Source organism: Phodopus roborovskii, unplaced genomic scaffold (genome assembly GCF_943737965.1).
Source record: "Phodopus roborovskii unplaced genomic scaffold, PHOROB, whole genome shotgun sequence".
In the NCBI taxonomy this organism is placed as follows: Eukaryota; Metazoa; Chordata; class Mammalia; order Rodentia; family Cricetidae; genus Phodopus; species Phodopus roborovskii.
This window is the reverse complement of record NW_026125295.1, coordinates 25,627,334-25,653,638: the sequence shown is the minus strand read 5'-3', so window position 1 is coordinate 25,653,638 and position 26,305 is coordinate 25,627,334. Positions and strand designations below refer to the sequence as shown.

The 26,305-nt window shown below is 36.5% G+C and overlaps 1 protein-coding gene across 5 annotated transcripts in view; it reads right to left on the bottom strand.

Moving 5' to 3' along the window:
• Positions 1–4,416: 4,416 nt before the first annotated feature.
• Positions 4,417–26,305, bottom strand: part of U2surp (U2 snRNP associated SURP domain containing) — a 52,947-nt gene continuing 31,058 nt past the window's right edge. For all 5 annotated transcript variants that reach the window (XM_051207061.1, XM_051207068.1, XM_051207082.1 and 2 more), the window contains 11 exons: positions 25,916–25,995; positions 23,219–23,306; positions 21,005–21,127; positions 17,929–18,085; positions 16,856–16,951; positions 16,087–16,153; positions 13,800–13,959; positions 10,676–10,786; positions 8,334–8,452; positions 6,881–7,057; positions 4,417–5,759 (listed from right to left, as the gene is read on the bottom strand). In XM_051207061.1, coding sequence (XP_051063018.1) covers positions 5,621–5,759; positions 6,881–7,057; positions 8,334–8,452; positions 10,676–10,786; positions 13,800–13,959; positions 16,087–16,153; positions 16,856–16,951; positions 17,929–18,085; positions 21,005–21,127; positions 23,219–23,306; positions 25,916–25,995 — 1,317 coding nt within the window. In that variant the 3' untranslated portion in view covers positions 4,417–5,620. The remainder of the gene's footprint in view (positions 5,760–6,880; positions 7,058–8,333; positions 8,453–10,675; positions 10,787–13,799; positions 13,960–16,086; positions 16,154–16,855; positions 16,952–17,928; positions 18,086–21,004; positions 21,128–23,218; positions 23,307–25,915; positions 25,996–26,305) is intronic.

Sequence of the window (26,305 nt, the reverse complement as noted above, 5' to 3'; positions counted from 1 at the left end):
CCTTCATTTCCTTTAGAGGATTTTGTTCTGTCAATTTTGTGAGAAGTGTCTAGTTTTGCTCAGCTCTGTAAATTTGTGTAGGCTTTAAAAACAAAGAACTTTGACCTTGAACACCTCCAGGCTCTTCACACACCACATTTCAGCTGTGTTCATGGTCTTCTCTTTTCAGAAATCTTGACTACAACTTCACAACACTAAATGACAACCAACAAAAGACATTTTATATTGTTACTGCTTTGAGACAGAGTCATACCACATAACTCTCGCTGGCCTGAAACTATATAGACCAGGCAGGCCTTGAACTCACAAAGATCCACCTGCCCCTGCCTCCCAACTGAAATTAAAGGCGTGCACCACCATGTCTGGCATTCACAATAATGTTATCCTGGGTTAACAGATTATCAAGTGGCTGATATGTGTGATACCAAAAGATCACAGAGGTTAAGAAGTGTTAACCAGAAGTAGTGATTTCTTCATTTTTAAAAAATATTTGAGTGTTTTGGACTCTGTTTTTACTTCAGGATGGTTCTGCCATCAGTTCCCAGGAATACTCAATGTTTACTAATACCACTGAAGACCGGCAGTGTACTGTATATGTGGCTGCACCATTAGCTCCCAGGTGAGAATAAAGCAACACACACAACCTAACCTGACTTCACAGCCAGGCTCCTCCTCCTCCTCTTCTACTACTGTAGGTCATGCCACACAAGGTTTTAAACCCCAAAAGGAGGTTCCTTATTCTAAGACAATTTGTTAGCACTCTGTTACCTAAGTTGAGGAAAACAATATTCAAGGACAAATCTGTAATTTATCATCCCCCACCCCTGTAGCAAAATGAGTACCAAAGCAAGCTCTAAGCTTAGCAAGCCCTGGAAAGTTCCATTCCTTTCCACAAGCTAATAAATAGAACCAGAAAAGCATCTGAGCATGGTCATTAATATTAATCCACTGCAGTTTCAAAAAGTTTGCTTCCTAAGTACATTTAGTATGCCAGACTGTGACATGTTGGTGTGAAATTACATCATACAAACCATTAAAGAGACCATGGAACACACCATGCTGTGCAAATAAATGGTAAAAAATTTTAATTAAATGTTTTATATTTCACTTTCTAGATTAGTCAAACAGCAACAAAGCAGAATGTGGCTAAAAGGGGCAGGGCAGAGGGGAACTGGGTGGGTACAGTTTCAGTTTTGCAATGAAAGAGTTATATAGGCTGCACAACAATGTGAATATACCTAACACCAGCAAACTGTACAGATAAAAATGCTTAAGATGGTAAATACTGTTAAGAGCATTTTCTCATAACTAAAAATAAACAAACTTGAAAAAGGAACCAGTGAGTTTTTAGTGTGATACAATGTTGGGTTTTAAAATCAAAACTGATATACTAAGTGGCTAAGATAGATAACAGGTTGGCGGATGGCCATTACTGTATTCTGGAGGCTGAAGTTTTCCTCAGTGAAATAAACAGAACTTTCTTAACAGAAAGAAGAAGGCTATGAAATTTCCTAGTTAATAGGGAATTAGCTATCATGAAACTAGCTGGCGAGAATGTAAGAACATAAAATGTCCCGGCTCTGCAGCTACAATGGACAGGCACAGCTCTTCGCACTGCTCTGAATGGGAGAAAGCTGCTGAAAACTCTATACTATAGAGTTCCCCCATAGGAAACTGTATGCAGAAAATCACATGAACAGTCTAAATTTACTATGAAAACAATGCATTTTATTTAAGTAATCAGAAGTTTAAAAAAAAAAAAAAAGCAATTAGAAGTGAATTCCACTAGCTTTCTTTGCGATTAATCTTTATGTCTCATCTGGAAAGCAGTTCTACTGGCCTCCCATGGAGTCTGTCCTACTCAGGACAACAGCTGAGTTGCTTTCAACTATGTCATTCCCATTCTAAAAATCTATCTTTTCTGCTATTTCAAATTACTAGAGACACAACATACAAGACCCTGCTGAAGTTAATAGAATAAAACACCAACACTCTAAGCACAATTACATATGGAAGAGAGTGAGGACATGTTATCTACAAAACTATACAAATGACCAGTTATATATACAATCCATTTACATCTCAGCTCCATGAGGTGGTACTGAATAAACTGAATAAACACAGGCATTGAAGTTTTAACAATGGAACAAGGCTCACTTGGAACAGCAGCATATTCTTCTATCATTACACTTCCCTGGAATGTATATTCATGTATTAGCCAAATCTTAGCAAGTTGATAACAAAAACAAGAAAAAGCTGAAAAGATAATAAACACTCTCTAAAATGTACATGCATGTGAAATGAGGAAACAACAAACATTTTATTAATGCAAGTTTTTAATTACAAGACCCTTTAAACTTACACTGTCTTCACAAATATGTGCATTGAATCCTTTGCATTAGGCCTGTCCACTAAAAGTCAGAAGAGGGGAAATAAGCAAAAGTTTATTTCTAAAATACATTGTTATAGAAAAATATTGTGACTCAAATGAAAGGATCTATTGGGATAAGGGCTTTAAAAAAGAAAACAAAAACAACAACAACAAAAACCCCACAACTTTCTCGCTAAAGAAACCACACTGGTGTGGTCATCAGAATAGGTTAAACCACTCTGGCAACACAGAGTTATCTGTCCTCATTTAACTTTTCAGAACTTATACCACCATCATGGTAAGTGTATAGGATATTTCTAATAAACCTAAGTTTGATGGTGAATGAAATTCCTTTATTTTCAAGTACTCAAGAATATTAAAGAATGGGCAAACACACAGGTCAGAAGGAAGTATTCCCTCCAATACCCTTTAACTGGAATACAATCCTCAGGTTAAGCCCACAGGAATGGTCTGCAATAGAGAAAATTAGGTCAGCATAGAGCAATTTCTGCAACATTTAGCAAAAAAAAAAAAAAAAAAAAAAAAGCCAAAAATATTGTGAGCCAAATAAAAGAATCCTTTGGTATCGGGGCTTCTGTCTCCCCTAGTTCTTTAATTTCAACCTAGCTACAGTCAGAAACCCCCACATGCTGACTCACAGCAACACAAAACAAATGCAATGCCAAAGAAAACCACCAACACAACCCTTAAGGTCACAGGTCTCTCTCTGGTAAGAAGTGGGCCAACATGTTACATTCCACCTGTGTTCAAGAAAAGTTAAACAGCTTCACCTTGGTAAGGGACTCCTGGGTTAGGGTCTTTGTAGGATGGGCAACAAGAGGGTTTCCTCAAACATGCAATTTAGTAGAGTACAACAGCTGTGCCTTACACAGCTGGAACCACTTTCCTATAACTCTCAGATCATTTGTGAACATTTTAAGTCAATTAATAAAAAATTATGCTGTGTTCTTTAGATATGAAAACTAAGCTATTAGAAAAAAAAAAAATGTGCAGAACAGCTTCCTTCTTATAAGACATGCACCAGTTCCGAATCCCATGACACTTACAGGGAATATGTTTTTGACAGGATCTCAGTCCTGCCCCAGCAGGTCTCAACTCCTGAGCTTATGGTCATTGGACCTCTAGGTTGGCATAACAGGTATGCGTCACCTGAATCCACTGAGAATTTTAACAGCTTATTCTAGATGTTTCCTCATAAAGTAAAACTGAAAATAACCTAGTTAATGCTATTTACAATTCAAGAAAACAAAATTCAAAACAACCGAATATATAAAGAACTCCAGATTATGGTAATTTCCCACCTACCCCCAAAGAAAGCCAAGTCTATCTGTTGCAAGATTTAACTATAATAGTTACCTATGGATCTGTTGCAGTATAAAACACTACAAACACCCAAAACCAAGCTAAAGTTTTATATTCAAGAGAGAAAAGTAACTATTCCTCCTAACTTGCCTTAAAAAAAGAAAACCACTTTCTGGCCAATTATTTCTTGGCCTATCCAAAGATACAAAGAATGAGCAATGCCACAACTACCAGCAACTCAACACTATTTTTCTGAAAAGATGATACAAAATGCCATTCTCCCAGACAATGAACATGGAAGAAAAATGTGGTATTTTTCTAAGAGCTATATTATAGGTCTTTAAGTATCAGCACCAAATGTTCACATAAATTATTCTAAGCAACTTTACAGAATTAACATTTTCTAATAAAGTAGGTAAACAAAGGACTGAACAGTATCTTCATGCTAAGAGTCACTATGTCAAACAATATGACCGGCTCATTTCTAAGGCTTCTGTAGATGTGCTGAGCGAGGAAAACATGCCTTACTGTACAGCTGACATGACTGCTCCCCACATCACGGGTCAGGATGCCGTATTTTGGGATTAGGAAAGATTAAGTAAACAAAGTGAAAGGATTTTAAAACGTAAGTTAAATCCAAACAATCCATTATTAGAGGAAAACAACTAACTACATAAAGTACCTAAATGAAAAACTGAAAGCAAGATTGACAAACAACAGTGTCAGTCCGAGACTATATAACCTTTTATTACTTTATAATCACTCCAGTATTTTGATCAACATTCACAAGTTTTCCTACTTCTCCCTAAAACTACAGCAAGTTCTTTCCTATTTATAACAAAATTCAACTCTGCAAATGGTTTAAGTCAACTTTTTGCACCTTGAATTTACAAACCACAGGGTGTTAAAATTGCCTGAAAACCATTTCATTTTCAATTTTTATTTAAAGCTGTACTTCAAACCAAATCCTTCAAAACAGAAACACTGTTTCAAAATATCTGTACAAATATCATGATACCAATATTTTAAAGATAACCTACAGACAATTATAAAAAAGGCAACTACTATACAAAAGAATTCTATGGCAAATCGTTTATATAAAATCTTTTTTATAAATAAACTTGTTTCATGATAGAAGATAAAAATTAAATTTACCCTAAAAATTTGTAATTGCTCAGAAGATGGATTGAATGCTTTGGAATCATGTTGCTTCTTTGAAAAAGAACTTTTAACTGGGCATTACAGTAACAAATACCACTTCATACCCACTCATTTATACCTTCTGATCTCTGGGTATGGAAACTTTTTATGGGTTTGTTTTACTTTTGGTAGTCATCTTAGTAAATATAAACACTAGATGCTTGAACATTGGAGCCTGTAAAGTGCACTAGGAATAAGAAACAGCAACCATGCCAAATTAATTTAGTAGGTCTTTAAGGGACTTGGTGTTACCAATTGGGCAAAAAAACAACATTATAGTTTTCTGTTCAGATTTTATTTGAAATCTAATTCAAATTGTCAAAGCTACAAAAGAGGGGAAGACATCTGTATTATGTATCTAAGTCACAACATCCTAAAACAAAATACTACTACTGCCAGCAGATCCATTGTACACATTTCTGATGAAATTCATTAGCACAATAAAAATTTCATCTTGAGAAACAGCCACAATAAAAGTAATTTATACAATATAAAACAATGACAGGTCTACAGATGCAGTTACTCATGAGTTTACACATGCATTCACAAACAAACGAACGAACGAACAAAGAACCCAGGAATGCTCTTTCATTAGAATTTTGTTTTTGTGTGTGTGGTTTTTTTTTTTTTTATTAAAAAACAAAACAAAACAAAAAACAAACAAGACCATTCAGGCACAAAACAAACTTGCATTTCCAATAAGTGACGGCATCTTAAAAATATATGTCAGTGTTTGTTTTTCTTTGACTTTTTATGAGACCTGTGAGGAGACCGGGACTGGGATCTGGATTTCTTCCCTGACTTCTTAGGCGACCTAGACCGAGATCGCCTAGACCTTTTAGGCGTCCTTGAACCCGATGGCGACCTGAAGAAATAAACAAGAACTATGTCTAAGTGCTTGGCTACCAAAACTGCTTACACTCTTACCTGGTTTAAAATAAGCTTACAGTGGGCATGTAAGTCACTAATAAAACACCAAACTCAAATTTACTCTTTACTGTGTACACACACAGATTTATTTTTTTGTACTGACCATTCATATGTGATCAGAAGAATATTTAAAAAGACAGATTTCTGAGTTTTACTACTGCTCTACAGAGAATGTACATCTTTAATAAGTTCCCCCAGGTAACTGATAACCCCAAAGTTTGAACCTATAAGCCACAAGATAAAGTTCAAGGTGGCAACTAAGACATTCATACAATTTTAAAAGCACAGAAGCTGTGCACTCTGTAATTTTGAGGGGGGGGGGCTCCTACTCAAGGTCATCATTTAAAACAACAATTTGTTGTTTTTGAGGCAGGGTCTCACTGTGATGGCCTAGCTGGCCTCTGTCTCCCAAGATTAATGTCATCTGGCGCCAGTAATTTTGCTAAGTTCTGTTCACAAAGATTTCCCAAACAAAAAAATGCACACACAAATGAGTATGTATGGTCTTGAACAGAAGGAAAGACTTCACAGCAAATGGTTACAATCATGAAGTATTAGCACATAAATTCAGGTGCAGCTCAAAAAAATTTCCCTCTGTGACATCAAACATATTTATGAAATATTTTTGTGGAATTAAAAGGCTTAAATAAAACAAAATATGAAATTATTTACTGCAGAGCTGATCCAAATAGTATTCTATTTTCTTACCCACACACACTTCTGTGGGGGAAATTATTCCTTTACTTCAACTTTGACAAAAATCTAAGGCTATTTATTATACAGAAATAAAGATTAGAATGAAAAGGAACACCCACTTCCCAGCAGTGGACATGTGAAAACCCTTGGTCAGTCTTTAACTTGTTGGAATTCTTCTATATTTGAATCAAGCCAAAAACGAAATAGGAATGAGAAATAACCCAAAATAAAAGTACATTTCTCTGAAATCTTAAAAAACAAAAACAAAACAAAACAAAAAACCAACCATATTATTTCCAAAGCTTATAGAACATTTATTAACTGGGGACTGAACTATAACAAAGGGTGACATGCATTTACCTTTTGGCTTTCTTGCTAGCATCTCTAGGAGAATCTTTGTGAGATGACCTGGACCGTGAGCTTTCTTTATGAGATCTTTCTGACCGTTCTGACCGTTCTGATTTTGGTGATGGGGATTTCACTCGCCTACCACTGCTACTCCGAGATGGGCTGGGAGAAGTACTGTGTCTCCTTTTCCTACAAAACAAAACACAGACAATTCTGTAAGTGACAAAAAAAAAAAAAAAAAAAAAAAAAAAAAAAAAAAAAAAAAAAAACAAAACCAAAAATAAAACAAAACAAACACAACAACAACAAAAGCAACCTTAAGTATTCGTCTTCAATGTTTACTAAATTAGCTCCTAATTCCTCCTAGCTTACACTAACTTAATTCCCACTATCCATATTAATGCTACTTTTCAAAGACATTCAAGGTCCCTTACTTTATGAACAAGTAAATCGTAAGACATCATGCCACCCCCCAAAAAAAACAAATGGAATTCAATTTTCTTTTGCTGTAAGAGATTACTAGGAAGACAAAGAAAACCTGATGCTCTGGATTGGATAACAACGGAGGTTTATTTTATTTTATTTTTTTTTTCTTTTGGCTTTCCATGCAGTGTTTCCCTGTAGCTTTGGAGGCGATTCTAGAACTCCCTCAGGAGACCAGGCTGGCCTCAAACTCATAGAGATCCACCTGCTTCTGCTGACTTCTTAGTGTGGCACTTTTAGTGAAGTTAAATGAATACGATTCAGAAAGCTGGGCTCTAGAAAGCTGGGCTCTACTGACCAATTATAAGTAACAGGTTGGAGGTGAAGTAGAAAGGGAAGAACTAAAGAGAAATAGAAGCATTTTAGTCGGTAGAGCAATTGGGTGAAAAGTGCATGGGAATTATTTTTGACTTCTATAAAACTGAAATTATATCAAAATAAGACAAAAAAAGTGCCATTTCTTTGCTAGCCAATCTGTATAGTTTTGCTATTTATAAATATACACAGAGTGATTATGCCACCAGGTTTCTCATTTGCAACCACTTGGAAAACATTTTTGATTCTGTTCACTGAAGTAACTGCGTCACTACATAAGTTGGAATAAAGGACTTCACATGATGAGCAAGTCACTGTAGCTTCTACACACAATCTCCTTCAAGACAGAAAAGGATCCTTACAGCAGAGTCGACAGATATAACAAGTTGTTATTTAAGACGTGGGGCTGATACTCAATAGTGTAATTGAATTCCTGCAGTGAATTAAGGTTAAGAATACCATAAGAACCTGAGTAAAGAGATGATGTCCTAATTAGTTAAGCCACGTGGCTACCCCTCTCAGCTAACTCTGCCTCCTACACCAAAAAGCCAAAACATGTTTATTGTGAAATCCACTTCTGGTTTGTTGCTACTGATGATAGAAATAGTTTAAAACCAAACAGCACTTCAAATCTTGAAACAAAGCAGATTAACTATGACATCCATACCTTTCTTTTCTTGTTGGAGTACATTCATCTTTTTCCTTCTTGTCTTTGGATCGGGATTCCAATTTTTCTTTATCTTTTTTGTCTCTTTCACGTTCTCTTTCTAATTCTTTCTCCTTTTCCTGATTTGTTTTTTTTTTTTTTTAAAAAAGAAAATATTTAGTTTTTTTTTTTTTTTTAAAATGTCAATCTAGGCTAGCTTATATATCTAACCATATTTTCTCTTTTGGGAATTTTTTAAATACTAATTAAGGTATTATAATATCATTTTCATTTTCAAAAAATACCCTTTCAGGCAACTAGCCATTTTGTACATACGAAATCTTCATCATCATCCTTGTGCAGCAGCAAAATACTTACTGAGTGCTGCTTATCACAACCCAAACAAGACAGTTACAATTTTCCATATGTCATCCTGTGATCCTTTACAACATTATCGCTCTCAATCTAGAGAGGAAAACCAGTCTCAGAAAGTTTATGTACAATAACCATGGTCATACTAGAGAAAATGAGGAATTCAGGCTAAGAGCTCCTGTCCCTTCATACATACCACATCAAAATGGGAAGGGGAGTAAGGGGAGGGGAGGGAAGGAGAAAATGAATCAGGAAAAGGAAGCAAGAAACACACTGACCCTCATCAGACTGCAAGAACCTAGTTATAAAAGCAATTCTGTCTGTATATAGCAGTTTCTCTTAAAAGAGTTTTTACCAAAGATTTTATTATAAAAGGAAATGCAACCCTAACTTATAAACTGATTATATAAATATATTTATAAACCAGAAAAATAACTGCTTGTTTATCTCTAGTTGTCCTAATGGCCATTTTTCAATAAAATTCTAATTTCTAGGGGGCTGAAGAGATGGTTCAGTGCTTTAAGAGCACGGGCTGCTCTTCCAGAGGTCCTGAACTCTATTCCCAGCAACCATATAGTAGCTCACAACCTTCTATAATGAGCTCAACTATGTAGGCAAAACTCTCTCTATATAATTAAAAAAAAAAAAAAATCCAATTTCTATTAATGGTAGAATAATTAAAGGAGTAGCTAAAGATACTAAATCAACTTAGTTCTTTAATAACAGAAATGGAATTTATTTATGACTGGTATTGAATCAAAAACATTATCTAACTGCTGCTTCTCGTTTTTAAAAAGTGAGAAAATCTTGTAACTAGACACTGGCAAACTTTTACAGAGCCAGACTTGTGGATATACAATCCTTTCAACAACTGTTCAACTGCACCATCACAAGAAAACCACATAGACAATACCTGGGTGAAGAGGCACAGCTGTGTTCTAGTACACTTTATTTACAAAGATCATCATCAGCTGACCTTCAGCATGTGTATGCTAGAAACACAATCTGGTCTCCAATTAACACTCATGGAATATAAGAGACTAAACTAGTAACTAAGCTATTTTTTAGTTTGTTGCCACTGAGATACAGAGAGCATTTCAATATGCAATCTTCCACAAAGACCACTAACTTGATACTATCACCAAAGGCACTCAAAGGGAACAGACAACTAGCACCATTTTAAATTATGTTTTTCCCAAACACATCATTATAAATTATAAATTTATAAACTTATAAATCTAAAGAAGTACAAAGGAGACCAACTTAACTCTTAACAATGTACAGTATACACTTTACTAAATGATAAAAAAAAGTATTTCTTGCCTGACTATACATTTTATACAAACTATACTAATCTATTTTAAACATTCTGACTTAATAGCATGGAACAACAATAATAGCAATCCTAACTATGATCTATAAGAGAAAACTCCAATGGTATGCAACAGAGACTGGTATAGGATTCCACTGTACCTGTGTAAGCTCCTGGGCATGCCTTTTTCTTGTTTGGTACTGTTACTATCACTATAATGATGGACAAAGTACCAAATAAAATAGCAATTCCAAGGAAGTCCTGGGCATTTCCACAATCACTATATGGGTCCTAATTCTGCATATTCCTACATTCTACCTAAGCCCAGCACTCCTTGGTGTGCTAAGTATTCTACCTCTTATTAACTTCCCAAGAGCAGTACTTTCCAAACCTCATCTCCGTCTTCATTCATGTTACTTCCTAGGATTGATTACTGGTTTCTTACTATCATCAATGTAATATGTCTTCCCATAGGGTTTTCCACTTCTGAAAGCATATTCTTAGCAAGATTGTCCAGTCCATGGGCAGTACCCAGAATAAAATATTTCTAATTGCCATTCCATGTTTATACATTAAAGGCTACTGTTTGCAATGCACTTCCCTTTAGGATATTTATTCCCTAATAGTCTACAGAGAGGGAACTGTGGAAATGCTATTACTGAATACACATATTCCTTACTCGTTGCAGCAGTTTATCTCTGTAGTGTTCAACTTGTTCCTGGAAGCTTTGGCCTGGTTTTTTAGGTCTCTTTCCAGATTCCAATTCATCTTGAAACTTCATAACTTTGAGCTGTGAAATAAGACATTTTTAATAAGAATTTTCTATCACAATTTCTCAAGCATTGTTTTTCTCCTACAGCAAAGCAGTGACTGGTTAGGACTTGGTCAAATATAACAATAGAAACTCTGTCAGACAAGCCAACCACACAAAATTCAGGTCATCAAACAACAACACACATGTTCTCAGCCAGGAGAGGACTAAGCCATAGACTGTTTTACAACCTTAAGAACATACTTGTTAACAGTGACTTTGGTATTTACTTCTCCAAATCAGAAGGAAAAGGTGAGTACAGGCAAGCACACTTGGAGCAAGTTTTAACAATCAGCAGGATATAAACAGAAAATAGGTTTTAACCTATTTTAAAAAACAATGGTGGTGTTCTAATTACAGCTCCTTAGAACAAAATACATAGCCACATCCATTCTATTTACAGCAGCATAACCACCGACCATCAAAACATTGAACCATATTCAGACTGTATACCTTTTAAAATAATAACAGTAATACTGACTTAAAGATCAGAAAGAATTCCTTGTTCCCATTCTTAAAATGTGTCCCTTAGAATGCCCTACGCTATTTATAGAATGAATATTCCCTGTAGCATGCTAGTAGACCACTTACATATTCATTGTAAGATTTCTGGCTAATTATATGCAAAAATCACAGATTCACACACACATGGCAATAGTCAAAAATCTGAAAACCAGTACCCAACCCTACAATTCCAAAAAAAAAAAACAAACAAACAACAAAAACCCAACCATGTAAAATCAATAACAGAAAGAGAAAATATAAGGAAAGATGAAACTAATTTCACATTTTTATTCTGGAAATTTAAATATTTTGACTACTTCCTAGTCCTGGAGGCAAATGTCCAGGCTGACCTCAAACTCATAACCCTCTAACTTGGTCTCCCAAGGGCCTGATGACCTGATGATCTATTTGATCCCAAGGACCACACTGTGGAAGGAGAATCCACAATTCTTTTGACATACATTAAAAAAAAAAAAAAAAAAAATTCTGAAGAGAATAAATTGATGGTATATTTTAAACTAGGGTTGGAATGATGGCTCAAAAGATAAAATGTCATTCAAGCTTGACAACCTGAGTTCAGCCCTGAGAACCCATATATAAAATGCTGATGTGGTGATCTGGTGACCTGGATCAGTAACGCAGCACTCCTGGCACTACATGAGGCAGACATGAAAAATCACTGAGGGTCTGCAGCTCATTTATTCTGGAGTATACAGAATGGCACAAGTAATAAGACCCTGCTTCAACAAGGTAGGAGAGAACTGGCCCCCTGGAACTTGTCCTCTGACTTCCACACAACACACCTGCTTTCTCCTTTCTTACCACATACTCTACACCCACTCCCCACCACCACCCACACTTTCTTTTTAGTTTGAGACAACTGCCCAGACTGTTCTTGGATTCTCTGAGTAGCTCAGGTAAGTCTCAAACTTATACTCTTCCTGCCCCAGGCTCCCACGTATCTGAGGTTGCAAGCATGGGCCATCATGCATAGCTTACTTCTACTCTTAGTAGCTTTGTCAAAGTAGGAAGGGCTCCTCAGGAAGACAGACAGTTTAGTGAGTTACAAAAGGTTTCACAGGATGAAAAAGATCCAACAGTGAGTGAGTTCACCACTATATAACACCCACCCATTCACCTAAAACTGTTAGACCAAAAATGTGTACTGTAGGGGAAATGAATTACTAACGTAAACCTTCTTATCTTTACTTACAAACTGGAATCATGATGATTCTGCATAGGGTTAAAAAAAAATGCTTTCTTTCTTTGGTTTTGTGATACTGGGTAAAGAGGTAATGAGAAAGAGTATGCCTACCAGTGCTTATGTAGAGAGAGGTAGAAAGGAAATCAATACAGTATGTATCATAAGAAGAAAGATGCTGGCACACAGCAGGCATTCAACATTACTATTAAATAGGTACTATGGACTGAGGACTCTTACCCATTCTTTTCAAATTCTAGACTATGGGGCTGTTTTGTTGGGAAAGTTTACCATCCTGATCACTCAATAATGCTTCTCTCTTTATGAGGTCTTATTCCCTCCCTGAGGATCTACAACAGTTACAGGTTGTCATGTGAAGGAGAGACTTCCCTGTAAATAAGCTCTTACCACTCAAGGTCCCAAAGCAAACCTAATGAAAGTTCACTGGGCGACACACACATGCATGCACATACATACACACAATTACCAGTCATGAAAGTATAAGATTGGTTGGAAACAGGAAGAAGCTCAATGGGAGTGTGGGGAGTGGAGGGGACAAAAGAGGGTAATGGGAGTTGACTTTGTTCAAAATACATTATGTCCATGCATGAAAATGTGATGAAACTCACATATAGCTAATGTATGCTAATAGATACCATTTATTTTAAAGTTCCCCAAATGCTTCTCTCCAACAAGTCCAAGCAGCCTGAGATACAAAACAAACAGCATTGTAAAAAAGAAAGGACTAAGAGAGGAGGGTAAAGTTTGCCTGAGAATGTTTGAGCTTGCCCACCTATTTTTTTCTTTCTTCTTAATGTTAAGACTCAGGCAATGTATACTCTACACCCTACCATGAAACCTTCCAAATAAATCACTATAATCAATAAAATATAAACCTAAAGTGAATGTACCATAAAATACTTTACTTTTTCCTAGTTATATATGGTATGCATTCAAAATTGAATGGTTTTTCCTATTCCTTGGAATCCATTTCTTCAGAGGCTCTCCTATATGCCATGCATTCAAACAGAGGACCAAAAAAAAAAAAAAAAAACACCCACAAACACACAAACTAAGTAAAATCACAGAGATAAGCAGGACAGGAAACAAATCTAGAGAGAAAAACAAGGCTAGCATTGAGAAAAAGGGATACTTGAACTACGAGACTATGTTAACTCCTATGGAGGTTTCCAAGCAGAGACAATGTGTTGCCAAGAGACAGTTAATTTGGTGTTGAACGTTACAGGCCACTAAAAGTAGTTTTAATTTTAAAGTAATAATACAAACCTCAATTTCACGAAGCTTAGCTCGTTTTTCTTCACTCATTTCAGAGTACTTAGAGAACTTAGACTCAGTCATTTCTTCTCTGACCGGGTTAGAATACATATGATGTTCTTCTGATTTGGAACTCTGAGTGTCTTCTTCATCTTCACTTTCTTCTTCTTGACTTTGGAAACAGAGAATACACTGCATGTCACAGTACGGAAAACAAAATATTGTATTTTACAGTTTGGGTATTTGTTTCTCATTGTCATTGAACTTAAATGATACTGAGGAATATCTAAAACTTTCTCTGCAAATACTTGGTCAAATAATATGTTAGAGAGTTCTAAAAATTGTTTCCTTCTAGAGAAAAAGTTGAGTTTCAATATAATAATATAACCATGCTTTTAATAAATTCTGTATTAATATTACCAGTGTGCTTTCCATTCTGCAACACTGTCATGAAAGGAAATAAAAGGAATAACCAATAAATGTTGCATAGTCCTCAGTTCAGTGAAGGTTTAATGTTTACCCCTCCTTCTGCAGAGGCTACCATCTGGAAAATAAATGAATTTGTCACACACACCATAAAACTATCGATCCAACACATAGGAGCTTATGTGATTAGCACATTATACTGAATAAAGCACCACATAAAGTCTGAGCATTAGAAAACTTCAACTGTTATGTTACAGCTGATCCAGAAACCTAGATCTTATTCACTTCTTGTTTTGTATGTTTATGAAGTCTGTACTTTTTTATTTTAGACTTACTTGTTTTATTTTATACGTATGAGAAATTTGCCTGAATGCATATATGTGTACTGTGTGCATGCCTGTTGCCCATGAGCATCAGGAGAGGGTTTTGGAACCCCTGAAACTGAGTTAAGGATGGGTGTGACCCTCAATGCAGGTACTAGGAATCAACCCTGATCCTATTCAAAAGCAACAAGTGCAATTAACCTCGAAGCTATAGCTTCCTGCTATATTTTTATGAAAAATGGAATTTCAAAATTCTAAATCAGTATTAAATTCATTAAAAATGCTACCACTTTTAGCATTTCTTTCCACCTGTTACAAGTACTAATTTTAAATTCCACCACAGTGAAAATTCAACAGTTGTATGAAGTAGCTCTCAGCAAAATGGCATTTCTGATCCAGCCACTAGAGAGCAGCAGTGAACTGTAAGAAATTCTGAAGGGACCAGAAATCAACATCAGTGCTAAAACACACTCATATAATACAGTCACGCAAAAACCAATTTTACCACCCCCCACCCACCCAATACTTTCAGAAAATGAACTTAACAATATATCTGGAGTTCTCTGATGGACTTTCTACCCTTCACTGTAAATTTAAAAATTATTTGATTAGTACAGCATATATTTATGCTAACATTTTGAGATGTTGCTAATGATAGTCATGAACATAAAAAGACAACGAAAGCAGTTACAAAGCAAACCAAATCATTCAACTCCAGTACTCTGCAGTTCCAGAGAGCTACCACCATGGCATCTCATCATTACCAGGTTCCATCACACCCATCTCCCTATCAGTTCTCTCGTGCCATTAAACTGTCCACAAACTGAGTACACTTCCTTGCAAGCCATCAGTTGCATACACGTGCATACAAATGACATTCTGTGCTGGGACAACAAAAGTGCTTTCCCATTTTTTTATAGGTTTTAAAAAACAAACACACAAAAACTCTTCCCAGAATAACATATAAAACTCAATAGTCACAGCAATGACTTTAAAAAGCATGAAGCTTCATAAAACTTACCAAGACAAACTTTAGGTTCTTACCACCACAATGTCAAAGACAAAAATAATTTTATAATGACTACAAATGAGAAAACTATCAAAATCATAATTTCTTTATACTCACAAAGCCCTCCCCATCCCTTTCTAGTTCTTCTGACATGTTTACATTTAAAATAACAAAACAGTACTTAGCGATGGACTACCCAAAAGGAAAGAAGTACAACCTTCCCACTTAACATTTCAAAAATCACTTTTTTTTTTTAATGGATCTAAAATAGTATTTGATGACAAAGATTTGGAACAAACACAGCTGATGAAATAGCAGCTACAAGGCAGAAATGTACAGCCTAGGGAAGAAACCCATCAAGGTGAAGCCTGGTGCACAGCAGAGACCAAAGCTCTTTATTCTCTGGGAAAAAACGATGGAGACTGAAAATGAGCTGAAGGTGAAGTTATCCGCTTCACTACTATTTCAACCACACCTGTCAGTAAGAAAGGGAGTGTATATGTGCAGAGAACTAAATATGTGTGAAACTTAAGATTCTTACTTTTGGTTTTCTTCTTCTTCTGATTCTTCGTGCTGATCAAACAGCTCCCACTTAGAAGTTGTTACAGCTGCAGAGGGAAAAGTAAATTAGCATTTTTGCTACAGCACAGCAGAAACCCAACTTTAGAACTAAAGTTTGTATTACAGAAGCTTTATCTTAAGCTTATGTATGTCATCTTCATGTTCTACACATCCCCTTTTCACATACCTACATTATAACTATGCAAATTCAGGAATGATTAAAAACACTGTCACATTTATTTCTATGGTGAATGGAAAGATTTATTTTTACCAGACCAACAAATATTAACAGATACGGGTCCAAGTAAGTATAAACAGAAAGGCAAATTTAACTGGATCTAGTAAACGTTGTGGGATTTCCAAAAGGATGATGCTTCCCAACTACACTTTCCACTGAAACACTTTAACCTGAAAGGTTTTTCATGATGTTGCTGATTGTACTCTCAAAGCTTCCAAACTGAAGGCTCTAAGACAATTACACTACAGGAGCGCCAACAATCAATGAATGCTTAGGATATTTCTAAAACACCAAGTCTGAAGGCTGAAAACAGCGGTTTTAAACACAAAGAAAACATACACGTGCAAATACAAAGGCACCAATAATTATTATAAGAACTCAATTTTCTTCTCCCTTACCAAGTCCTGGGGATTCAACCCTGTGCCTTCCACATGCTAGTACTATACCACTGAATGACACCACTACCCCAGTACACAACTGCTTAAAAGCTCAATGTTTGTAATTTACTCACCTTGTGCTTCCAATTCAGATTCATCTACAGCCTCCCATTTTGATGGGGCAACTTTAAAGATGGGTTCGTTCTTCTTTGAGTCTTCAGTTGCATCCACTATTGAAGAAAAGATGAGCTATTAAATATATTAAGGGATGACTCAAACTAATGGGCTTATCAAAAAGCTAATAAAAGTAAGTACACATGTAGAAAAACCGTTGGCAGTATCAAGAACAAGGATATAATTAACTCACTTTTTTACTTTAAACCCTATTTTTAAGCAGTGCAATGCAATCCCTCTTTTATCCATAGCAGCCACATCCCAAGACCTCTAGTCTTGGCTCTGAACAGCTCTCAACTACGTATTTATTATGTTTATTATCCACAAGTATTTATAAATCAGGCACAGTAAAAATGTAGTAAAAATAATCATGAAAAAGAATAACTGCTAAAATATACTCTGATACCTAAAATTTGTGAATTCTTTTGAATTTTCCATTTAATATTTGCAGATCAAAGTTGGTAGCAGGTAATTTTAAGCATGAACAGCAAGGCAGAAAATGGACAAAGAACTACTGCATAGAAAATTTTAAGAATATGGAGGTGAGAGGGATAAACATAGATAAATAAATGTAGTGAGGTAGTCCTTCTGTAGCACTGACCACGCCCACTGGACTACCTCACTACAAATAAATGCTAAATTATATTCTAAACTACAAAGTTCATACTTTATTCAACACCTTAATGTAATTTTAGGTACAAAGAAACAAACAGGAGAACAGAAGACACTGGGCATCTGACATTATGACTAAGAAACAAACACAAGATGTTGCCTATGGCTTTCAGACAACTGAGACATAAAGGAAAAACCTGCTATTATAGGAGAGTAACAGTCCCCCAAAAAGAAAGATGACCACAATAAAGCCTTTCCTTTGCCATAGTCAAGCACACTGCAAGCTACCTGAGTTTTAAAATATCAGAAAAGGTGTCTTGACATAATCAAAAATTAAATATTTCTCCAGAACATCATGTGCAAAAATTAACCATTTTGGCAATTAAACCTGTTAGTCCTAATGTTTGAAATCTGAACTTACAAGGCACTCCATCCAAATCATCATCAAGGCTTTTTATAGGGACTCCGTCGAGATCATCGATGGGAGTAGAATCAATGGGAATTCCATCCACATCTTCCAGCGGTGCACCATCAAGCTCTTCCTCAATGGGAGCACCATCAAGATCATCTGGTACATCCTACAGAAACATGCACTACTGTAATGTTTTCTTGACTTGCCTAAATCTCTCACTATTAGATTAACTTAAAATACAGTACAAATCAATATGGCTGGAGATTCATATTTCCAGACACAATGTAAACATGCTTTATCATCTAGCCTACTAAGGCAGCCTTTAACTATACATTTATTTACCTAGCAGGTACTAAGTGCTTATTATTGGTGTAAGTTAGTTAGGCTGAGATCAGGTAGGACACAAGGTCCAGAAAGAAGAATGTGTACAAAGTCCAGTGGCAGGAGCACTGTACACTGAAGAAACTGAAACAAGAGTTTAACAAGATGCCCCCCACCCCCACCCCAAAAAAGTAGCTGCCTCCTCACCAACTGGTGAAGGAGAGTCAGGAAAATCCACGAAGGAAGTGAAAACATTCTGGAAAGGAACAGAGTCAAAGTGCAATTCCTGGCTTCCAAAAACAATTTACTCCAAACTCACCAGAGGGGCCTGGAGACAGCCCTCAAAAGAAGGCTGCTCAATAAGACTCCCTCTTACAAAACCTAAAAGTACAGCCAAACTTACAGATGCACAGGCTACAACACAGCAGCATGGAAAGATGAAAGTCAAGGATATCCCAAAGATCCTAAGTCCTCGACTAGGAAACCCAGATACTAATATAAGTTAAGTCGGAAGAAACTTTGCAAATTTTTCGTGTAAAAATAACAAATGATACAAACCAGACCCTAAAGAAAAGTCAGCAACAGACAGGAAAACTGTTAACAAAGTTAACAATATGGATTGAAAAAATTAGAAATGTTAGAAATTAAAACCTCCATGAAACAAAATTTACAGTAGTGATTCACAAGATTGTACGGGAAGTCAGACATGTGCACATACAGAGTTAACAACCTGAGTTCAATCCCTGGACTAAGTAAGGTGAGCAAGAGAGACTGATTAATATTCTGGTCTCTTCTCATGAGCTGTGGCAAGTACATGCCTGCATGCCTGCAATCTCAGCATTCAGGTGGATTTCTATGAGTTCAAGGCCAGTCAATCTGGTCTACAAAGCTACATAGAGAAACCATGGCTCAAGAAACAGACAAACAAAAAGTTAAAAAGGCTGGAGGGGTTGTTTTGGTTTTTTATGTTTTATATATTTGTTTAGGTGTATGTATGTGTTTGTGGGGGAGCAGATTGCGGAGATGGCTCAATGCTCAATGGTGAAGAATACTTGCTCTTGCAAGAAAATCTGGGTTCAATTCTTAGCACCCACACGGTGGCTCACAACCATCAGTAACTTCAGTACCAGGGGATCTGATCCTTTTGTCTGGATCTCTGTAGGCACCAGGCATACATGTGGTACACATGCACACATGCAGGCAAAACACCCATATATATGAAATATATCTAAAGCAAAACTAAACAGTAGGAAGCATCACCAATAGACTCTCCTAAGCAGAACAAAGAATATTAGGCATGGAAGACAAAGTGGATGAAATACCACACTCAAATATCAATGAGGAAAACAAATGAATAAACAATCAAGACCACAGACATCCAAGAACTCTAAGACATGGCCAGGAGCCCAAACCTAATCATTCCTGGGATATAGGACAGGTTTAGATAAGCACTAAAAGCGCAAAGAATTAACTGATTCAATGAAATTTAGGAGTGGAAAATTTTAGAAATCCAGAGTTTTGTTTTGTTTTTAACACAATAGGTGCTTAGAAACCCAACAGGCATGACCAGGCATGTGGTATACATGGTAAAGACATTAAAATACAAAGCAAAACAGCTGTAAGGCAAAATGTCAACTCACCCACAAAGGCAAGAAGCATCAGAGTTAATACATCCCTCAGCACTCCCAAAGCAGGAGAGCAGGGAATGATGCAACCCAGCAAACTTGTTTTTTTAATACTCAGAATTAAGAACATTTCAAAACAAAACTAAGGCAGTTCACAAGCACCAAGCCAGCAATGCAAAAGACATTAAATACTATACAAGAAGAGGAAGACAGTCTTAATCACAAAAGCTAGGAATGAAAAATTTGCAAGATAAACAAAGATAGAAAAGAATCCATCATATCCAACCTGATAAACCAGTAAGCCCTGATCCTAAGAGGTGAGAAACTCAAAACAAACAGGGAAAAATAAAAAATAACAATTAGGATTATAACAATTAAGAAACCTTCTTTTCAATAATAACCTTAAACATGAATGACCTCAATTCACCAACAAAGAGAATCATGCATTACTACAAGAAATGAAGATGAAAGATTTACAAGTCATTTTGGAGGAAAAAAGCAAGAGAATAATGATGAACACAATTTGGTACCATCATGCTACATCTTCCAAGTATGTATATGTTTATTTTTAAACTAGCTTTAAAGTTTTTATACATAAACAATTCCCAACTCTTGATGGTTTGACTTACACTCTTTTAAAAATTTGTGATGATGCAATACAACACACATTCAGTAATAACTGTTCTTCAAATTTTGATCCTTAGGGTAGTGAAATACTGCACGATGTTTTCATGATGTTGGGCAGTGGCACTTAACTATGGGCACCAGTCAACCATCTGATCACGTGGACAAATAATATCTATCTACAGTGTTTTGTTGCCATCATTATTGATTACAAGTCTTCAGTAAGTTAAATGACATACTCAACACTTTCTTTAAAACTGTGTTTCCTGTTAGATCATTTTTGCCTAGCTATAGGCATATTTAAGCTCTATGAGATATTCAAGGTAGACTAGGCTCTCAGGTTCAGTATTGAATGTATCTTCAACTTAATGAAGTTTATTTTCAGTAAGGATATGAAGAACCCCTTGTTAGCTGACAGGATTCTGTATATTTTTTACTAATAAATCACAAATCCTTTCATGTTCCATATGTAACATCCCTCTCCCCAGAGCAATGTTTAAATACAGAATACCTACCTCTGTTTCCTTCTCTTCAATGATATTTACAAGTCCTAAGAAAATATTTTGAAGTTTGATCAAAAATGGTTCTGGATAGATTGCCCAATCTTCCCATGCTCTGAAGCAGGTCATTACCCGTTGCTGGATAAATAGAAAACACACAGTCAGTGACTATGTGTGTCATTTCCAAATTGTTTAAAGCAATGTTATCTTCCAAGTAAACAGAATAAAGACCTAAAAATACTGGGAGGAGGGAGCACTTGTTTTTTAATTAAGGTAAACTCTCATGTTGTCCTTAGTGTATGTGAGCTACATTCTGAAAAACTATCTCATAGTACCTTCTGATCACTAGAGACCAAAGCCACCAAGCTTTATCCTGAATCCAATATGACTCAATGAAGGCTAAAATTTTTCTTTGTATATTTCCTATACTTTTCTATAAAGCATAATTTATAATAAAAATTCAAGACTAAAAAGATTTTTATGGATTTGTTTAACTATTGTGGTGGTTTGATTAATAAGACTCATGTGTTTGAAAGCTTGGCACTATTAGGAGATGTGACTTTGTGGGAGGAAGTGTGTCACTGTGGGGGTGGGCTCTGGGTCTTCTATGCTCAAGCTATGTCCAGTGTGGCACACAGACTCCTTCAGCTGCCTGCAGATCAAGACACAGAACTCTCAGCTCCTTCTCTAATACCATGTCTGCCTGTATGCCACCATGCTTCCTGCCATGATGATAGTGGACTAACCCTTTGAAACTATGAGCCAGCTCCAATGAAATGATTTCCTGTCTGAGAGTTGCTGTGGTCATGGTGTTTCTTCAAAGCAATAAAACCCTAAGACAAATACCAATATAATGAGGACATGGGACAGCTTCCTAAACTAAAGAAATTTCCCAACAAAGTCCCCTTCCCTCAATAGTATATTCACTTATTCAATTATTAAGGTGGGGGTGGGGGGGCTCGATTGGCTTTTCCTTTTTTTCTTTTTAAAAATTCTCTTCTCTAATTTTATCAATGTGTTGGTGGGAAGTTGGAAGAAGACACTGGGTTCCCTGAGGCTGGAGTTATAGGCAGTTGTGAGCTGTCTGACATGGGTGTTAGGAACTGAACTCGTGACCTCTGGAAGAGCAGTAAGTGCTCTTAACTTGAGTCATCTCTCCAGTCCTGATAGGCTTTTTCTTAATGATGGCCTATAGGTTAAAGTTATTGTTTTTTTCTTTTAAGAGGTTTTATCCCCTTCAAAGCAGCCCATCAAAATCATCCCAGCCCATCTTAAATATGTACTCGTGATTTAAATAAAAAGTGTCCAGCGCTCCTTACAACCTCTGAAGATGAGATTTTCATTCACGATCAAGGTCATTCATAAGTCACCTTTGTGCTCCCACAGCAAACTGGGAAAGCAGAGATGCCACTACTTCTATCAGGTTCTGCGCCTGGACACAGCTGTGAAGAACTGTGTCTCCAATGGTACTGGGTTTTCAGAATAGCACACTTCACACTAGGGTAGAGGCCTTCCTCTGGTGGCACTGTGATGGGTGGCCACTACATCTACTCAATCTTCCTATTTTCTGGGAGAAGGAAGGAATACAGGCCAAAGCTTCAGGCCACCCTGAAACTCAGAAAGATGGCTGCTGCAATTCGTGTTCAGTTTCAGATCCTTACCTAAGCAGACACAGGATCAGGGGGCACCTCCAGGACCCATATCTCAGAAGGTGAGGCCTCTCATCACAATCACCTGATATACTGGAACTACCAATGCCCTAAAGGTACTTTCTAAACAACCATGAATAACCACAATGCATGTTCCTAATCCAGGCAAATTATATATACCACGATAAAACTAATAATCTTATAAATGTGTTTTGTGAGGAGGAGGAAAACAAAACAAAAGCTCCTATATCAGCTGGGTCACAATTTCCTGTAACTCTGACTCCAGGGGGATCCTACACCTCTGCCTAGACAGGCAGATGCACACATGTCTATATATCCATACAGAGACACATACACACAATTAAAACTAATAAATCATTAATGAAAATTTTGAAAATCAAAAATATTTAAATTAACATAAAACTAAAAACTAACTACCAACACAATATTTTAAAGAATTTTAAGAGTAATTTCTAAAAGATCCAAGCTTAAATATTATATTTGCCTTACATTCTTTTATATCCCTCTAATGCCCTCCTCCATTTGACATATCAGGGCAAAAACAATAAAATATACATACCTTAAAATTTTCAGATTGTAAATGGCCTTGAATTGTACGGTAAGTAGCATTGAGGTCTGAAAATATCTGACATAGCTTTGTTTCAAAACTGAAATTCAAACAATACATTCTTTAAAATAGAATTTGTTTAAAAACTCATATTCTCTTCAGCCTGCTAGCCAATGAAAACCTCCCCTGGTCTTATAGATAAAGCAAATTAAGAAATTTAAAATACCAGTGTCCTTTAGCAAGCAATTTTATATTTAGGATGAACTTAGTCATCTGGCCCTCTTTTTTTTTGTGTCATATAACAGCAGATTTAAAAGGTAAGTAGCATATAGAAGGTAAAAAAAAAAAAAGTATTAGCATAATTAAAAGTAGGGCTCTCCTCCCGATTCTGTTCCCCTTTCGCCTGGACATGTACTCACACACACATATACATACATATGCAGCACGGGCTAACCTAGGACTTGCCTTGTAGCCAAGAATAACCTTGAACTTCTTGTCCTCCACCTCCACCTCCCAAGTGACATCACACCTGACTGTATACAGTGCTGGGGATCAAGCCCAAGCGTTCTGGGCACACTATGCAAGCACTCTACTGTAGTGGGATATTCACTTTTCCTCCTTCTGTGGTATTGACCACGCCCATTGGGGGTGGAGCCAGGGACGGAAGTGACCTGGGTTACTAGGTCTTGGGGGGGGGGGGGGGGAGATGTTCTCTTGCAAGCTTACATGGGGACAGGAGGACTTCCGGAGCCATTCTTGGAAGCAGGACCCTGCTGGTGTTCACCTGTCTATGCTGTGAGTTATTTCTCCCCGAATAAACATCTGTTCAGCCTAATTGTTTATCCTGATCCTTATTAAACCGCGACACTCTACAAGCTAGGTCATGACGTGTTTTCAAAGGAGCACTGGGCACTGTCCAGAGAACAGACCAGGGGTACAGAGGAGAAACCAGTTAGGAGACTACTGCTGTAATTCAGGTGAGACAATGGCAACAGTCAGGAAAGTGGTGTCAGTCAGCTTCTGGATAGATTATAAAATACATTTTTAATCAGTCAAGTGTTACAGGACAAAGTATGCGGTTAACGAGAAAGAGGATAGTGAGAGAGACTTCAAGTCAGTGCCCAGTGTCTTCCTCACTATATAGCTTAGTTAGGATGATCTGAGCTGCTGATCCTCCTGCCTCTCCCTCTGGATTGTCAGGATCACAGAGTGTACTACCAAACCTGCTTTTAAGTGGTGCTGGAGATCAAACCAGGGCTTCTTCATGCCAGGCAAGCACTCAACCAACTGAGTTATAAATCTCAGTCCAGGCCACAATTCTGGATTTCCTTTTAGAGTCAATTCCTTTCCCTGAGCCTGACCATTTAATAATTAGACAGATGGGAGCTCTGCGGAACTGAAGATATACCTATGAATTACAATGCCGATTACAACTCCCTTCTGCTTTAGAAAACACGAACAAGTAAAAATCAATGCACAGGGCTGGCAAGATAGTTGCTAAGAGCCCTGAAGTTCATTCAGATCCCAGTAAGTATATGGCAGATCACAACTACGATTCCAAGGAATCTGACACCTTCTTCTGGCCTACATAGGCACCAAGCACACATGTGATACACATAATACATGCAGGCAAAGCACTCATGTGGAAAAAATAAAAATAACTTTTTTTAAAAAATAAACTAATATAATGATTACCAAAAGAAAATAATGTTAATATATGTCATTATTACTACACTATTTATGTTTATTATAAAGCTTATTTATTATAAAGTTTATTATAAGGCTGCAAATTATATGGTTTAAAATTTTTTAAAACACCACCTATTTGTTCTGTCAAATATTACAATTAGCTATAGCTGGGTGGTGGTAGCACACGCCTTTAAATCCCTGCACTTGGGAGGCAGAGGTAGGAAGATCACTGGGTTCAAAGCCAGACTGGTGTACAAAGCGAGTTCCAGGACAGATGCCAAAGCTACACAGAGAAACCCTGTCTAGAAAAACCAAAAAAAAAAAAAAAAAAAAAAAAGAAAGAAAGAAAAGAAAAGAAAAATAAAATATAACACATGCTATACTATACTGTGGTCCATACTATAATCTCAGGACTGTCACAAGTTTAATGTCAGTCAGGGCTACACAGAATATTCTAAGCAATCTGGGCTAGAGTGAGACCTCATTTCAATAAAAACAAACAAGGACGAGCTACATGGCTCGGTGGGTGAAAACACTGTTGTCAAGGAGGACAACTTGAGTTTTTAATCCCTGGAACCCACGAGGTGGAAGGAAAGAATCAACTCCTACAAGCTGTCTTCTGACCTCCACTTATAGGTCATGCTCCATGTTTACACATACATAAACACAAATAAATGTCATTGAAAATAAAAACTGATTTAGTTCAATAAACACGTCTATATTATCATTATTAATTATTATTATCATCATCATCATTGTGTGGGTGAAGGCTGAAGTCAGGGTCAGAGACAGTCTTGTGGAGTCATTTCTTCCCGTCTACCTTTACATGAGTTCCTAGACTACCAGGCTTGCATGGCAAGCATCTTAACCCACTGAGCCATCTCACCAACACCTAAAATTATTTATTAAGGAAGAATCCTAACAGAATTATTTCTTTTTTTTTTTTTTTTTTTTTTTTTTTTTGATCTTCTCACCCTTAAATACACCATCTCAGAGTATGAGCTCCCATCTTATACTTACAATTTCCTGTAATATGAGGCATTGGCAACTTTGGCTGAAGAGTTGTACAAAACATCAGAAACCAAATATAATCTGGCAATCTGTAATACAAATTGAGACAAAATGAAAACATTAGCCAATGCATATCTAGACAAAAACCTGTACACCCATTCCTTGAAATAATGGCAGAAGCTAAGTTTAACTATAATTTAATAGTAAATAGAAATTATTAGTTATGAGATCCATAATCATTACAATCACGACTTTTACAGTAATACAATCTGTTCATTTCTTTGCATTTCAACCAGTTTCTCAGACAAAAAAATATCTAGAAACATTTCATCAGTCAAGCTCTTCATGTAAAAAAGAAGCTAATTCCAACAACAACAACAAAGTCAATTATTACCCCAT